Source organism: Branchiostoma belcheri, unplaced genomic scaffold (genome assembly GCF_001625305.1).
Source record: "Branchiostoma belcheri isolate BF01 breed outbred unplaced genomic scaffold, Haploidv18h27 scaffold78, whole genome shotgun sequence".
NCBI classification, from domain to species: domain Eukaryota; kingdom Metazoa; phylum Chordata; class Leptocardii; order Amphioxiformes; family Branchiostomatidae; genus Branchiostoma; species Branchiostoma belcheri.
The window spans coordinates 36,075-52,701 of NW_017804442.1; the positions used below are offsets into that span (position 1 = coordinate 36,075).

Genomic DNA, 16,627 nt, shown 5'->3' on the forward strand with positions numbered 1-16,627 from the left:
AGAGAAAATCAACAGGTGTGTCATGTAGCCTGGGTGCTAGACTTTTTCAAAGGCCTGCACAGGCCAGCTCCTCGGCTCCAGGGCCTACACAGGCCAGCTCCTCGGCTCCAGGGCCTACACAGGCCAGCTCCTCAGCTCCAGGGCCTACACAGGCCAGCCCCTCGGCTCCAGGGCCACACAGGCCAGCTCCTCGGCTCCAGGGCCTACACAGGCCAGCTCCTCGGCTCCAGGGCCTACACAGGCCAGCCCCTCGGCTCCAGGGCCTACACAGGCCAGCTCCTCGGCTCCAGGGCCTACACAGGCCAGCTCCTCGGCTCCAGGGCCTACACAGGCCAGCTCCTCGGCTCCAGGGCCTACACAGGCCAGCTCCTCGGCTCCAGGGCCTACACAGCCTGGCCAGTTCCTCGGCTCCAAGGCTCACACAGGCGAGCTCCTCAGCTCCAGGACCTACACAGGCCGGCTCCTCGGCTCCAGGGCCTACACAGGCCAGCTCCTCGACTCCAGGGCCTACACAGGCCAGCTCCTGGGTTCCAGGGCCTACACAGGCTAGCTCGCTCTAGGGCCTACACAGGACAGCTCCTCGGCTCCAGGGCCTACCTAGGCTAGCTCCTCGGCTCCAGGGCCTATATGGGGCATGGGTCCTATACATAGCTACACAAGCTAGCTCCAAGGCTCAGGGCCTACACAGGCGAGCTCCTCGGCTCCAGGACCTACACAGGCCAGCTCCTCGGCTCCAGGGCCTACACAGGCCAGCTCCTCGGCTCCAGGGCCTACACAGGGTCTGGGTTCCAGGCTACGTGTATCTCTACACAGCATTACGTTCTATTCTTCACAAAAAGAGTGAAAATTCGCTCCACGAGTGAAAGACGGTGTGTTTTTACTTCGTTATCACGGAGCTACGGCAAAGTTTGAGGTTGCCGCCATTCGAAGGTCGCAGGCCATTATAAAACGAACAAAGTCCATTACCGGTAGTAAACAAACAAAGTTTGTCACCAGCGCACTTTGCAAATTTGTAATTGTAAACCAGTTACTGTCAAGTGGGCGGCACCAGGCCATTATAATTAATTGTTTTTTTTGTCTCAAACGAATCCACGTACTGAATAGGTACAAATCGTTGTGCCCTGTGTTAAAAACAACATTGTAAATATCAGAGAGAAGCCGGCTTGTCTTGACATCTTTACGGGTTGAGAAGTGACCCGAATACAAGGGGTTGGCAACGTATCCATTCACCGGGTCGCATCTGGCAATTATAACCTAATGATGCATTCACAATCCGATACAACGAGTCTTTTCGAAGGTGTGAAACGATTGACATTTGTCTACATGACATGAACACACACATATGGAGTTTCCAACTCACGCATTTACGCAAAGTCGTCAAAGAAGAAAAATTAGTTTCTGGTGATCAGGTGTTAAAAGGATAACTAATGTACCTCTGAAAAGTGATAAAAAGGATATACGAAGGACAGAAACACGCCAATGGTCATAACGCCAGAGGGTATGTGTGAAAGTAAAATTGGAGCGTACGTGAGCACACACATATTATGGACCCAAAACTAGAACCCAATCCCCTGTTCTTTAACCAGGCATAGAGAAGTTTGTGGATCGAAGTTTTACAAAAAAGACTCGCCCTTAAGGTTGATGTGCTCATTGCTGGGACACTTCTTGTCGAAGGACGTGCCCTACTTTGCAAGTTTTGACTGTGATTAGAGTTTTCTCAAACTTTGGTGGCGAGAGTATATGTACCTCATAGACAGAATATTCTGTAAAATGTGTCTTAGTTCACGCAAGGATATCTGTATCTTTGTTGGTGGTCGCTCCGTATTAATGATTATCAAAACAATCGTTACCAGAACGACCTTAAGGGATCGACCACTAACAATGTCGGGGATGGTACAGTAGATCGGTGACATTTTTTTCGCATTTTTTTGTAGAAGTCCGCAAACTTTTTTTCAATTCAAAAAATCAAAATTTATATTTTTCTATTCCAACTTTCAATACGTTTGACCAAATTAATGGTGCACCTTGAATCTTTTTCATCCCTTTCTCTCACCCCCACCCCTCACCATCGTACATGGTTCGCCCCTAACACATACTAAGTAATTATAAGTGGCGTATGCTGGGCTTGTAGGGGGCGTGGCAGGGGTGTGAGGGGGCACAGGGCGTCTACTCTCATCTAGGCAGAGGTTTAGGCCTCGGATTATTGTGGACGTGTTTTTAAGCGTTTTATCGGGCTTGCTTTTTGTACTGGTATCTTGTTTTTTCACCAGCCAAAGTTAAGGTGGCATATTGGAAACTGCCCTGCCAATGATACTGTCTCGTAGCCTTGGTACCAGACTGTTTCCAGGGGATACACACGAGTTGGCTCGGCTCGAGCGAGGGCCAACATGCCTCCAAAGAAATTATACCACGGCCCCCCTCAGTTATGCCCTGATCCAAAAGTATACCACAGACCCGTCCTGATCCTGGACCTAGTCCGTGCTATGAGTCTGGCACCCAGGCTACCAGTCTTGCCAATTTGATAGTCTCTAACAGACTACGCTGGCTATGTTTCCAGGGGAGTTCAGCCGCCTTGGGGTTTGACACAGGCCGTGGAGAGAAAGAAACAACCTTCCGCGGCCGGACTCCACTGGCCAATTTTACTCTCCTTTTTGCCGAATTCTACGATCCGTATTGCCGTAGAAAGGCCTGGTGGAGGCTACCAATTTGATAATACTGTGTCTCAGTTGCAGCCACCAAAAGATCTGCTTGCAGATCTTAGTTAAGACTTACTCGTTGACTTGTTAGTTCTTGAACTGTGTCATTTTTTTCGGTTTGTGTCATGTATCCTTTTGTGAAATGCATTAATATTTTTTAAATAACATTAAACGGTATGCCGAAACAAAATAACTCTCATTGTATGCAGACAAAGTATCTCTCTGATCTCAGTTTCAACAATCAATCAAACCACGTGAAAAAAAAAAACTTACTGGGGTAGTATGCCCGGAGCACGTTGTTGTCGGCGTCGGCGCCTCCCGGCTGGTCCGGAGTGAGGCTGTTCTGCTTCGCGGTGGCGTTCGCCTCGTCATCGTACACCACCAGGATCCCGAACAACACGATAAACACAACCTGGGGGAGGGAAAAGAAAGAGAAGATACGGAGGAAAAGTTACCCAGAGTAAACAGCGGTGAAGGAATATCCCGTGAAAACTCACACACATGTACAGTGTGGGAGAGGCAAATATAGTCCAAGGTACACAAGCAACAGGCACGCGTGTGATGCTGGGCAAACAAACTGGATCCGACTGCTTAGGACGCTTACCACAAAAACAACTTCTTAGCCCAGCCCCCTTCGCACTTAGCATGAAAAGTACAGCACCGAGAGCGAAACGTACGGGCCTTTTTCGAGGTCGCGAATTCGAAGAAGGAAAATTGTTGTTCTACTACCGAGTGAGGAAAGTTCAGACGTTGGTCGGTATTTTTTTCGAGGCCGACTAGCCGAATTTTCAACCAGCTGGTAGAAAATTTTCCCTTCCGTAATAACATTTTCCACCCAAATTTCCCGGTCAGTTCAAAGCTAGCAGCAAATAATTGCCTTAATAAAGTGCTCCCACGGCTATTATCACCATTTAAGTTGTTTTTCGTCACGTCGCGTACGCCCACATTGTACACCAATCAGCACCAAATCTACAAACACCACCCATTCAAAGTCTATCATTAAGTAAACCTACCTCAAATATGAGCAGAATGGCCGTTAGCTTGCCTCGCCTCCAAGCCATGTTGTCTTCGCTGCTGTCCTAGGTTTGAATATCGCCACTGGTTGAGTGTCCGTACACTGAGAGAGCGCTCTGAAGCCCGTCCGGTCTTGTCGCTAGGTTAGTCTGCCTTGGTCTGCGTCCTACAGCCTTGAGTCCGTCCGACTCCTGTTGGTGAGAGTAAAACGTGTCAGCGCGTTCGCTGACGCGTGATTCGGCATGTTAAGAAGGTCCCAGGAAGAGCCTGTGGGCATGCGTCCAGAATATCGGAGACCGGACAACACTGGTTTGGTTGGGACGGGTGCCGTCTCTTTCTCTGTCACGCGATGTCCGACAACAAAACAGCAAGACTCGAGAAGGTGTATAAAGAATATAGCCTCTACCAGGCTTCGGGAGGCGGCTGGATAGAGTAGAAATCGGCTAAATAGAGAGATCATGCCAGGGGAGTTGGTCTGCTGGAGAGTACAGTTTGCCGCTCCCGGGAGCATGCTATCTCTCTATTCGGCCGATTTCTACTCTTTCCAGCCTCCTCCCGAAGCCTGCCGAGGCTACTACTATGAATATAGAGAACTTCATTGACACAACAAAAGTGCAGCGACTTTCGTAAGGTCTATAACTAGACTTACACACAGACACGAGTACAAAAGAATTAACCTACGAACAAAACTATAGATGGACCAACTTAATTATACCACTTGTTCTAAGGTCTAAACATTCTTTGATATACTAGTATTTACCTATTTGTACACGATAAGGGTAAGAAGAAGAACAGGGGTTAGAAATAGGAGACAGCTTAGCAGAGTCAAGTGTGCAGTTTGTTGCAGGTCGTATTTTTTCTTCGAGAAAGCGTTACTCTCAGGCGCCCTGCCTGCATACCTTAGATGTATCTATTTTCAAATTACACCTTAGAAAGATGTGAAACATGTTATCTGGATCTAATCAGTACGATCTCTGCCTCGGGGAGGTGGTATGAAATGTTCCAAGCCGTTAACAACAAACTGTGGACCGTGTCCGGCTAAAAACAACAACATATGCTACATATGTGTTAAACAGGTATTTAACCACGCTAATTATGAGTATCATTTACGTGTAATAGCCAAGAAAGTGAGAATAGAAACAGAAAATATCCTCCAGGTTTCTTTTCGAGAAACAAGCATCGCCAACTAGGTGTACTTTTGACGAGTTAAGACTACAAGGATCGTAAACAACTAGTGTCCCCAGCCGGACAAAGTGTTTAAGTAATTTTCCAATAAGTGATAATCTATACGTTGTTGAACAAAATGAAGTAGCTATCAATTAGGTCTCGCGGTAACATATCATCAACTCAATAGTGATTTATGTTAACCATTATCACTTTCAGTCACACCACACAAACACGTGGACTTATATAGCCTCTGCCAGGCTTCGTTAGGTGGCTGGAAAGAGTAGAAATTTGCGGCAAACTGTACTCCCCAGCCGACCAAACTCCCTCGGCATGTTATCTCTCTATTTGGCCAGTTTCTACTCTTCCCAGCCCCCTCCCGAAGCCTGGTAGAGGATATGACAAGTAAGCAATTGTGAAGTATGCCTGTCGTATACAGACAACAGTGTATGAATAAAAATTTGAATGGATGGATACAAGTACAGTGGCTACTATAGGCAACAAAACATGCAATACACAGATACACATGGACGCAGTTGGATCAGTCAAGCAGAAACATATCTGAAAACTGGCAACACAGCAAGATAACAACGATGTAAACATGTGTGAAAAAAAGGGTGTCTAAACGGTAAAGAATCGACCTAATGGTCTGGCTAACACGGCACATCCGCGCACTCTGCGTCACTGAGGCGGGGTGGGGTTAGCCTGTACCAGGATTCGGGAGGCGGCTGAAAGAGTAGAAATTGGCCAAATAGAGAGAACACTAGCCTCTACCAGGCTTCGGGAGGCGGCTGGAAAGAGTAGAACTTTGCCAAATAGAGAGATAACATGCCAGGGGAGTTGGTCCGGTAGAGAATACAGCCTTTGCCGCACCCGAACTGTACTCTCTAGTGGACCAACTCCCCTGGCATGTTATCTCTCTATTTGGCCAATTTCTACTCTTTCCAGCCGCCTCCCGAAGCCTGGTAGAGGCTATAGGGTGGGGTCGCTGTTGTTCCCTCCGGCGCAGGTAACGCTACAGGTGGGGTGGAGGGGTCGGGAAGAATGTCAGCCTCACAGCGGGACGCTACGCCACTTAAAGTTCATCCAAAGGTCTTTCAACTCTACCCCAGTTCTTGTATCATGTTGTTGTTCTTTTATAAACACTTGGAGACACACAAAATGGAGCCTGATTGGCGTTGATATTAATGATTAGCAATCATAACAAACTTAAAGAAACACAATGTACATGTGTTTACGTACATCACTGATTGACTGATACGTCTCCATTATTGCCTACTGGATTCTTTCTATTGTCTGATTATATAGTTTGATTGACTGATATAGAACAGAGCTATATATATAAAGGAGTCTTTTTGTTCTAGCTAAGAGGTGTGGGATGGATATGATGTCTTTGTATCTGTGTGTATGCCCTGTATCTTTAGATCTGAAAAGGGGACAAGGTCGTATAGGGGGTGGTCATCCTGTAGTATTTGCTTCAACGATTGAGCCAACCTTCTATTCTTTAAGATACAGACGTTAATCGCCATACGTACAAGTATGTCAGTCTTAAGAGATCATTTGATTTAAGAGAGCAATTAAGTAATATACATGTACATTTATCATATTATATAGAGCACTCCAAACTAGTATAAGCTAACCTTCGGGCGCTAGGAGAGGGAGGGGAGGACAAGTTCCACTACAGTGGGCCAAGCGTGAAGTTCTAGTAGCCTCCATAGCATGCCAAGAACTGTTTTTTTTTTAGGGGGGGGGTCTTCAGGGTCTTTGGGAGCTTTTATGTGCTATTTTCTGATTGCATATAGACAACATAGCTGGCCTGGCTAATCAGAAAACTGCCGAAGACCACCAAACCCCCAGTTCTATAAGCCTGCTACGGAGGCTAGAGTTCCAATCACTGTTTACTTCTACGCAGAAAGAAGGGATGCCGTGAAGTTGTCTGTATGGGCTGTATGTGTTTTGGAATTTACATCAAACTGTGTCTACCCCGGGTGCGCCTCTGGGTAGGCTTAACATTAAGGGTACCGAACTTTCCATGATGGGACTCCCTGCTGGGATGATTGTAGTATCAGTCGTACTGGAGTCAAAGGGCAGGGAAAAGACACAAGACAACTAATACACACCTGGCGAATAGGAGAAACAAAATAGGTAGTTTTACTTGAAGCGTTTGAAATGGACCCAAGCAAGCTACATGAGCCGTCTCTCTATCTTCTTATACCAACAGTAAAATAGCTAAAACCAGCCTACGATACGAAGTAAGCAACCGTTTTTCGTCAGCGACATAGCATGATTTTTTTTGCCATGACATCAGTATTCAACTATACAACTAACTATCAAAAACAATGACCAGAAAATTGACTTGGAAATTGTACTGTTTTGGGTACCATTAAGCAGAAAGCATTCCACTGTGGCTTTAGATGGTCAGGTTGTAACAGGCAAAGTGACAGGACTCCCCGACGCCCTGTTTTGTTCGTCTAGTTCTGACCAGATTGGCAGAAGCCGGTGGTGTGTTGGGGGCGTGGACTTGTGGGCGGTGTCAAGATGAGGTCACACTCTTCGTTGTATGTCGTCGTACGATTTTGATGTAGGATTTTTAAGAAGGCTAAGACAGAACCAGGACAGACAAGGATCTAAGGCAGAATTTTCCTTTAACAAGACGGCTGAATTTTGTACGTGGTATCTAGCCTCTACCAGACTTCGGGAGGCGACTGGAAAGAGTAGAAATTGGCCAAAAAGACAGATAACATGCCAGGGGAGTTGGTTCGCGGTAAAGAGTACAGGTTGCCACCAAGGGAGCCGCATCCCAAAGCCTGGCTATGCTTTATATGCATGACTGTCCCAAGAAGGCAGTCAACGATCTTACGACGCATGACCTGTGTGACTGGAGCCACAGCATGTGGTTTCTCAACGTTTGATTCCAGGTCGTCGGTTTCGCTGTAAAAGCGGTGTGTCAATGTCGTCATTTTCTAGTTAGAACTAGCTCAAACCGCTCCTTACTGCTTACGCTGTGGGAATCTGACGAAAGCCGCTCGTTTGTTTGGGACTGGTTAAAACTGGTGGCGCACAGGTACGCGTGACTTGGGTGAAATCAACCGGACCAGTGCATCGATATCGATGTTCTAGATAGAACTGGCTGTACGTTATTCTCGTGAAGTTTTGAGTTAGAACTGGCTACGGTCTGATACATCCCTACATTCCGACGCACCTTATGTTCTGACACCCCAATATTCTGACACCCCAATATTCTGACACCCCAATATTCTGACAACCCAATATTCTGACACACCATGTTCCAATACCACTAGGGTGTAGAAAAAACGTAGCGCCATCTAGCGATCAATCGTAACGATGCAATACGTCACTTTACTTCTTGTTCAGCCAATAAAGCTTCTTTACGATGTATCATGTCGTCATACACGAACTTGACATTCACAAAGAAGATACTGCAAGCCGTCTTTAAGAAAATCCTATTACACAACTTCCCCAAAGTCATTGCCAACTCAAAGTGACAGACACGAGGCAGCTGGGCCGCAGAATGTCGGAATCGGACGTGATCTTGACGAGGTATTTCCCCGCGGATTTTTACCCAAACCACGCAAGGTCGGCAGACCGAAGGACGAATGTTTAGGTCTGTCGCGCAAAATGTCTGGAGTTGCTGCACACACGTACAAATTGAACATGGACTTAACTTAAGCTTAGTAGTTGACTTTTGCCGGTGTCTTCGTATCTTTTGATCAAGCCAAATGAAATGGAACACGCGTTCTGTTCGAATTACGTCAGATCGAACATGATTCGGGTTCGAAAGAAGGTAGGAAGATTGGGGCCCAAATCTGACCACCTCATACTACGCAATATCAGCAGACCGAAGGACAAATGCTTAAGTCTGGTGTACAATATGTCTGGATTTGCTGCATACACGTACAAGTTGAACACCGTGAATTAAGCTTAGTAGATGACTTTGACTGTGATACCAGTGTCTTTAGAACCAGGCCAAATGGAACACGCGTTCGGTTCTAATTACGTCAGATCGAACATGATTCGGGTTCGAAAGAAGGTGGGAACATTGGGGCTTAAATTTGACCACCGTGCTTATAAGTTATATATATCCAAACCACGCAAGGTCGGCAGTTCGAAGGACGAATGCTTAAGTCTTTCGCGCAAATGTCACTGGAGTACAAATTGAACATGGAATTAACTTAACTTAAGCTTAGTAGAAGACTTTTGGCGGTGTCTTCGCACCTTTTAATCAAGCCAAATAGAACACGCGTTCGGTTCGAATTACGTCAGATCGAACAAGATTCGGGTTCGAAGAAGGTGGGTCTGAGTCTGACAACACAACGACGATTTCTTGTGACCACGCCTTTAGCCGATCATGACTACACCAAAGTTCTAACTACATTATTCGATACCATAAGGCCATGTTGATTTGATTATATGGATGACATCCGCGCGCGCATGAATTTTCGGCCGTTTCCAAAAAAAAAGTTTTCAACCATACTGTAAATCGTACAAAACAGTTGCAAAATGAGCAAAAATAGATCTATACCGTAAGTTACAAAAAAATAATAAATAAAAACTATACCAATGTCGTAGAATGCTGGATGCCAAAATCAAACGAAAAAAGACGAAATTGTAAAGAAATGAACTTGAAGACTAGATTATTCGCCAAACCATATTCTTGTCCCATTTGTTCAACCCTCATGACCACGTAGATTTCATAATGAAAACATCTTTTTTTTTTTGCAAAACTTTTTTTTTATTCGCACGCGCGCATCAGTTTTGGGGTTCTCGGAGGATGTCATCCATATAATCAAATCAACATGGCCTTATATGAAAAAACACCAAACACATGCAAGGCACAAAGCTGCAGTACCAGGGAAAGTCACTAGGCGGTCTAAAATCCAATCAAGTAAAGACACCTCATACCGAATTTCTTAACAATCCATACATAGATTCTTGAGTTATGCTGCTGAACCACAAACACCAAAACGCTACTAAAACACAATCTTCTATGCAAAAGAACAACAACATTACTTACAATAGGAATAAAGATGACACGCCTTCCACCACTTGTTTAGACTTGGAGACTTTAAGAAAGCAGGGCCGTCTTCTCTTCCACTGAACCTTCCCACCACAAAGCCAGCTCTTTAACCAAGCTCTTCCGATCTGAGTCCACAAAAAACCCCAACGCTCTGCTGCCAAACCAGAACTGCTCCTTCCTGGCTTCCGTCTCAGTCTGACAACACGACCGTACACAGACCGTCCTGGGGTGACCTGAGGTGACCTTGCCTCCCGCAGATATGTCGCACCTGTGGGCTGTGTACAGCTCAGCCAGCGTGACTTAAGAAATCTAATTAGTTTCCTAACGCAGGGCTCAAAATTCATTTTTGGCAATAGGTGCACTGGTGCTAGCCTCCGTAGCAGGCTTATAGAACTGGGGGTTTGGTGGTCTTCGGCTGTTGATTAGCCCAGTTCTCAAAAAACGGAGGTAATTCAATCAGGCCGGCTATGTTGTCTATATGCAATCAGAAAATAGCACATAAAAGCTCCCAAAGACCCTGATGACCCCAAAAACTCCCCGTTTTTGGCATGCTATGGAGGCTATACTGGTGCACCCAACCTTAAAATTAGGTGCACAAAACGTTTTTTGGGTATACCATATAAAACAAAACCCAATTACAGATCTTACTGCTCCTCTTCTGAGCTTGGATCGGAGCTAACGTCAAAACCTTGAACAAGTTCTACAACAAAGATTTTATTATTTTTCTGACACTTAGATGCCAAGAATATCCTGTGTACTGTTATACATTTATAAATGCATAAATACCTACCAAAATATTTGGGTGAACTGGTGCACCCACAGAAAAAAATTGGATGCACAGCTCGAAATTTGGGTGCTCTAAGGTGCACATGCACCCAGTATTTCGAGCCCTGAGTTTCTTAAAGTCACGGCGCGTTGTTTGTGTCTCAGAACCACCGTCTTGGAACCAAACGAGATCGAAGGAGGCAACAAAAGACGCGGCCTTCGCTGAGGAGCAAATCTTTAAGACAAACACCAAGAAACAGAGACGGGACTGTCTGCCCGCTTGTTGATCATTTCAACGTCTACAGCTGCACTCAGCAAAACTACCTTTGTACAAAATGACCTCTTCAGAGAATAACGTTAAAGGTTGTATTTGCATCAAGGACTATTATGGAACAGTTTAGCATATTTTAGCCTCATTCTCTTTAAGCTTTTGCAAAGTCTTGCATGATTGTAATTCAAGTCGTTTGCAAAGCTGAAGCCTTTAACCCTAAACAAATCTTAAGTGTCAGTTGACAGCTTTAAAGAGACACCATTTCGCACTTAACTTGTAGGCGAAGATTCTTAGTGCACTCAAAACGTAAAGTTTTGATCATTTTCTGAAATATGAACGTGTCAAAAAGTTTCATGCATGATGATCTAGAGCTAGATCTAGAATCAGTTTTATCAACAGATGGTGGCCGTTTGGAAAGCATCAGCAAGATTTTTGCCCGAGTCCGGAAAAACAAGGAACGGGTTCAGACAAGGACACGTCATATTTGCATCGTAAATAGACCCGATCCGCGACCTTGGGAAAGAGCTAACAGTGACAGAAGCGAAAGAGGCTGCGCAAAGTTGTTGTCATGCATAACATCACCAGGAGACCCTAAATCTAGTACAAGGACATGTAAAACAGATGATCAAGAAAGAAGATTTTCTTGTTCTTGATGATCTCCCTTTTTATAATATGTGTGCGTTGATAACAGATGTTGTAACCAAACTTGAAGAAAAGGAAGACCAAATACATATGTAACGGTATTGTACTCTTCAAGCAGAGGTTTGGATTATTTTTGGCGTGTTTTTAGGCTTTTTTATCGGAGTTTCTTTTTTGCACTGGAATCCCCCCCCCCCCCTCAAAAAAAATCCAGTGCAAAAAAGAAACCCGATCAAAAAGCCTAAAACAGGCCAAAACAACCCAAAACGCAAAGTAATTGCATGGATGGCAACCACCCTAACACAAATCCTATTCGGAGTCTCTGTCGACAATGACATACATAACAGGGTATAGATGACAACGACTGCTCTATAGCCTAGAAGAAAGTGGTATTTCACATAGTATCGTGAAAGTTCATCTGTATTGGTAGTAATCATAGTAAAACGTCCAAATTTATTCCAGCATAAAGTTACACAGAGATCAAATTTTCAGCGCCTTCATCAGGATAATAAATTAATGACCAATTACTTCACAACGTGATCTCGCGAGAGATGAACAGAACAGGTGGTATTTGACATGTAGCATTATATATCTTTTAAAGAGGTTATAACCAATACCGGATAGATGGCATCCACAGGATAGACTTAGCTTGGCGTAACTAATTAAGCTAAAAAGCCGCCAGGAATGACCTTGACGGCCAGGAACGACCTTGAGGTAGAGTTACACACACCACCTGTGCGCACAAACGCTACCCGCGGAGCTAAAATACGATTATCGTCCACTCCTATGTTGACATCCTCCTAATTGGAAAGTCATGTTGAAGAGTGAGGATGACTTAGGACCCATTTTCACTATACCGTCTCTCTCTCTCTCTCTCAGTCTGCGTTTGTGTCTGTGTGTGCGCGCGCGCGTGTCCGTCTCTGTGTGTGCCCGTCTGTACCTGTTTGGCTGTGTGTGTGTGTGTGTGTGTGTGTGTGTGTGTGTGTGTGTGTGTGTGTGTGTGTGTGTGTGTGTGTGTGTGTGTGTGTGTGTGTGTGTGTGTGTGTGTGTGTGTGTGTGTGTGTGTGTGTGTGTGTGTGTGTGTGCTGTGTGTGTGTGTGTGTGTGTGTGTGTGTGCATGTGTGTGTGTGTGTGTGTGTGTGTGTGTGTGTCTGTGTGTGTCTGTGTGTCAATATGTACATGTGTGTGTGTGCGAGTGTTTTATGTGTGTCTATGTGACATATTTCGCCATGTTTGTCTGTCTCTCTCTCAATCTATCTCTCAGTCTCTCTCTCATTCCTTTCCATGATCCTAAGACAAATCCCTCCTCATTCCGAGTCTGTTATCACCACACAACACAATGTCAAGCTTATAAGGCCTTATAATTACATAATCCGACGAAACATCCGAGCAACTGCCGGTAATTTTCCATCACGATATGGACTGTGACAAATTCCACTAGAGCTGAGACGGGGTGACAGACAGTTCATATCCACCCAGGGTGCTGTCTGTGGCTGTAAAACTAGCACGACATTCGGAGACATGACAATGACACACAGACAGGGTAAAAAGCATCAGACGATTTGGCATACGATTCGTCTATATAGTCTTTGCAAGGTAGATTAGTCTAATACTCTCATAGTATGTTTGTTTTTATAGAGCAGAAGATGTGCCCTAGCATGTCCATATCACGAGATATCAAAACCGGAAGTTCAGCTGCAGTACCATAAGAAGCCACTAGGGGGCTCAAAATCTAATCATTCGAGGTCTCATCAAGACCTACCCTCCTACCAAATATGAAGTCAATCCATTAAGGCCTTCTCAAGTTATCGTGTTTACAGACGGGCACACAGACAGACAGACAGACACACAGACGAACGCCTCTGAAAACATAACCTTCTTGGCGAAGGTACTAAACGAACTAATTGGTCAAGTGAAGAAGCACAATACATGGTATACATACATTGGGAGTCTTACATATCAGTAAAACAACGTTCCACACATTCCAACCTGTTCTTGATTAACTGTAGAACAGTCTGATATGGAACATCGGAAGCCTGATGGGCCTTGAAACCTTAGACTTGACTATGATAAATTACAGTCAAAACATATTTGAAAAATGTTTTCAACTAAGTTCCCAGTCATTAATTATACGACACGTTGAAACGACAAAATCACATATCAAAAAGCATTGAGATAGTTCTACACAAGTTTCGTAGGGAGGGCACCATCTTTCTAAAGTGTCTAAGTTAAACGTTAAACCAACCATTATGGATCATCATGACAATTCCAGTGCAGTGATATTATGAGTTAAAATTGCCTTACCGGTTTGAGGAAGATCTACTAAGCTCCTCGGTAAGTTGTCTTCTTGCTCCAAACGAGTACAATATGCGGTATTGTGATGGTAGAGAAACTCAGTGTGCACGTGAGGTTCACGTGTTAGCTAGCAGTCTCGTCTGAGTGAAACTTTATACACTAAATTCTAGGGACTGTCCACAATCATAGGGTTACGCATGATGAATTGCTGTAGTGCTATCTGATGAAGAGTACAGGCGAACTGATCTTGTTCTATTATGGCAACAGTTTCCTCAAAGTCTGAAATGTTAACAACGGGTGGAAGAAATATGACATTGACTAAAGGAACTTTGAAAATGACCAGAAAAAATGTGCTAGATCTCATACAGCACTGTTTTGTTGCCATTGTTATATGATAGTCCAAGTTATTATTTGACATTACCTTAAATAGTTTTGCTAATACATGTACAACAATTCTCAAATCAATAAACACACTGTTTATATTGATTGTTGTCAAGCATTATGTAGGATTGTTGTCATCGGTATGATATGCCATAAATAATGAATATGCGCTTTTGCCAGCTTCAAATTTAATACGAAACTGTTCTACAGGATCCTCCTCTGATCTTCCCCGGTCCGTCCCCAAGTTTGGTATGACCTTGTGTGTGACCCCATAACGTGATAAGCCCGGGTTCGATTACGTGTACATGTCATCAGGAGGTCATAGGTCAGGAGTGGTGAGAGGGGTACGGATGGGGATCCATTTTATTGCGACTTTACGTACATGTAAGAGTGTGTTAGAATTTAATGGACACATTTTGTTAGTAAGGAATCCCTTCAAGAAAGAGTGTTTTAACTTAAGTGCAACAGAAACCAAGAGGATCTCGACAAGTCTCGTAAAACGAAAGTGGGTTGTTCAACTCGCCCCGAAAGCAGCGACATCTAGCGAAAAGACTGTGTAAAGCACAATAAGCACATTAATTTTGATCTCCAAGCCAATATTCAGTCTATTAAAATCATCACCTTTTTCCTATACTCACACATTCATTGAATGGTCCACAAAGATTGAAATAAAACTGGATATAAAACTCAATCTCAAGACCATTATGCAAGGAATTCTAGAAGCTCTGTGGATAAAACCGTTTCGGACCAAGCAAGTCTATATCGCCTGGTCTATATAGGGCCTGACAGGCCGGAGAAGTGAGTCCACCATTCTCAGGGTTTCATTATATATTTCTCCAAAATGAACTCTATGGTAGCCAATTGCAAACTCCCCATGCCAATTATTCTCAGTGTATTTGGCTTAATATTGCTATTGTAGAACCAGCATTGTTAGTCTAGTGGAGACTAAAAAAGACTACCAAAAATCCTGACACAAGCCCTAAAAGCCGATCCTCCATGCCAAAGGTGATACATGGCCAGATCAGCCAGTAATATTCTTCCAACTTTGGTTAAATATTACTTGTTTTGACAGTTAGTCTGGGCGAGACTAAAAAACTACCAAAAACTTGACACAAGCCTTAAAAGCCGATAAGAATAAATCTTCAATGCCAAATGTGATAAATAGCCAGATCAGGCAGTAATATTCTTCCCACTTTGGTTAAATTTTACTTGTTTTGACAGTTATACTCAAAATCTTAAAAGCCGATAAAAACAAGTCCCCCATGCCAAAGGTAATAAATAGCTAGATCACTCAGTAATTCTTTCCATTTTTTAAATCTAAATTCTACTGTTTTTTTTTTGTGTGTGTTTTTTTACCAGCATTGTTATTCTGGTAGAGACTAAAAAAACTACCAGGAACTTGCCACAAGCCTTAAAAGCCGATAGAAATAAATCTCCCATGCCAAAGGCCAGATCAGTGAGTAATTTACGCCCGGCCATCGCCCGCAGAGCGCGCAACAACACGAGAATTACTGCCCCTGACCTTGCCACTTGTAAATCTCTCACATTCTCACGAGACTAAATATACGGCGAGATTGACCCCGCGTGACCCCGGCTGACAGGATGATGGGTCGTTTGTTTTCTCTCGCCGCCGCGCGAGGAATGCTGGGTCAGAGGTCGCCGTTCGTAACTCAAAACAACAGGTCACTGTCAATGTCGCACTTGTTCTCTGCAGTTTCAGATTTGACGCCAAAAAAATGCCAAAGAAATAGAAGAAAAACAAAAAAATGCTTGTCTTTCTCCATTATTTTCAGTTACACCAGCGAAATGGATACGGTCCTGCCAATTTCAGTTCGTCAACCCAAAACAACAGGTCACTGTCATTGTTGCACTTGTGTTCTGATGTTTCAGACTGCAACAGATTCCACGCCAAGAAATTCCAAAGAAATACTAGTAAATGAAAAATGAAAAAAGTCTTGTATATTACAATAATAATAGTAATTATTTTTCAATTAATTTTTTCTTAGATTGTCAACCGACCAACGTCAATCGGAAAAAGTCGACGCTGAAGAAATGCAAAAGAAATAGATTAAAAATAATAAAAATTGCTTGTCTTGTCATTATCCATAAGTTGTAATTATTTTTCAATTGACTTTATTCTTATTTCTTGGACTGTCAATCGACCAACTTCTATGAGTATTATATTGTATATAAGTTACGTTTTAATTTTGTTTCTTTTACCACCCCTTCGATTCCTATTGGTCTGACCCAACAAGTGTCACTTTTCAACCTCCAAATCCTTTCCTGGGGTCAAATGAGTTGACCTATAAAAAACCACTAGCCTTGGGCAGTCGACATTTCTGCAATTATATCACCCCCCCCCCA

The 16,627-nt window shown here is 43.9% G+C and overlaps 1 protein-coding gene across 1 annotated transcript in view; it reads right to left on the reverse strand.

Moving 5' to 3' along the window:
• Positions 1-16,627, reverse strand: part of LOC109485818 (ammonium transporter Rh type A-like) — a 32,497-nt gene that overhangs the window by 14,467 nt on the left and 1,403 nt on the right. Inside the window, exons 2-3 of the mRNA XM_019789502.1 lie at positions 3,710-3,901; positions 2,970-3,108 (exon numbers count right to left, since the gene is read on the reverse strand). Of these exons, the coding sequence (XP_019645061.1) occupies positions 2,970-3,108; positions 3,710-3,757 (187 nt within the window). The 5' untranslated portion in view covers positions 3,758-3,901. The remainder of the gene's footprint in view (positions 1-2,969; positions 3,109-3,709; positions 3,902-16,627) is intronic.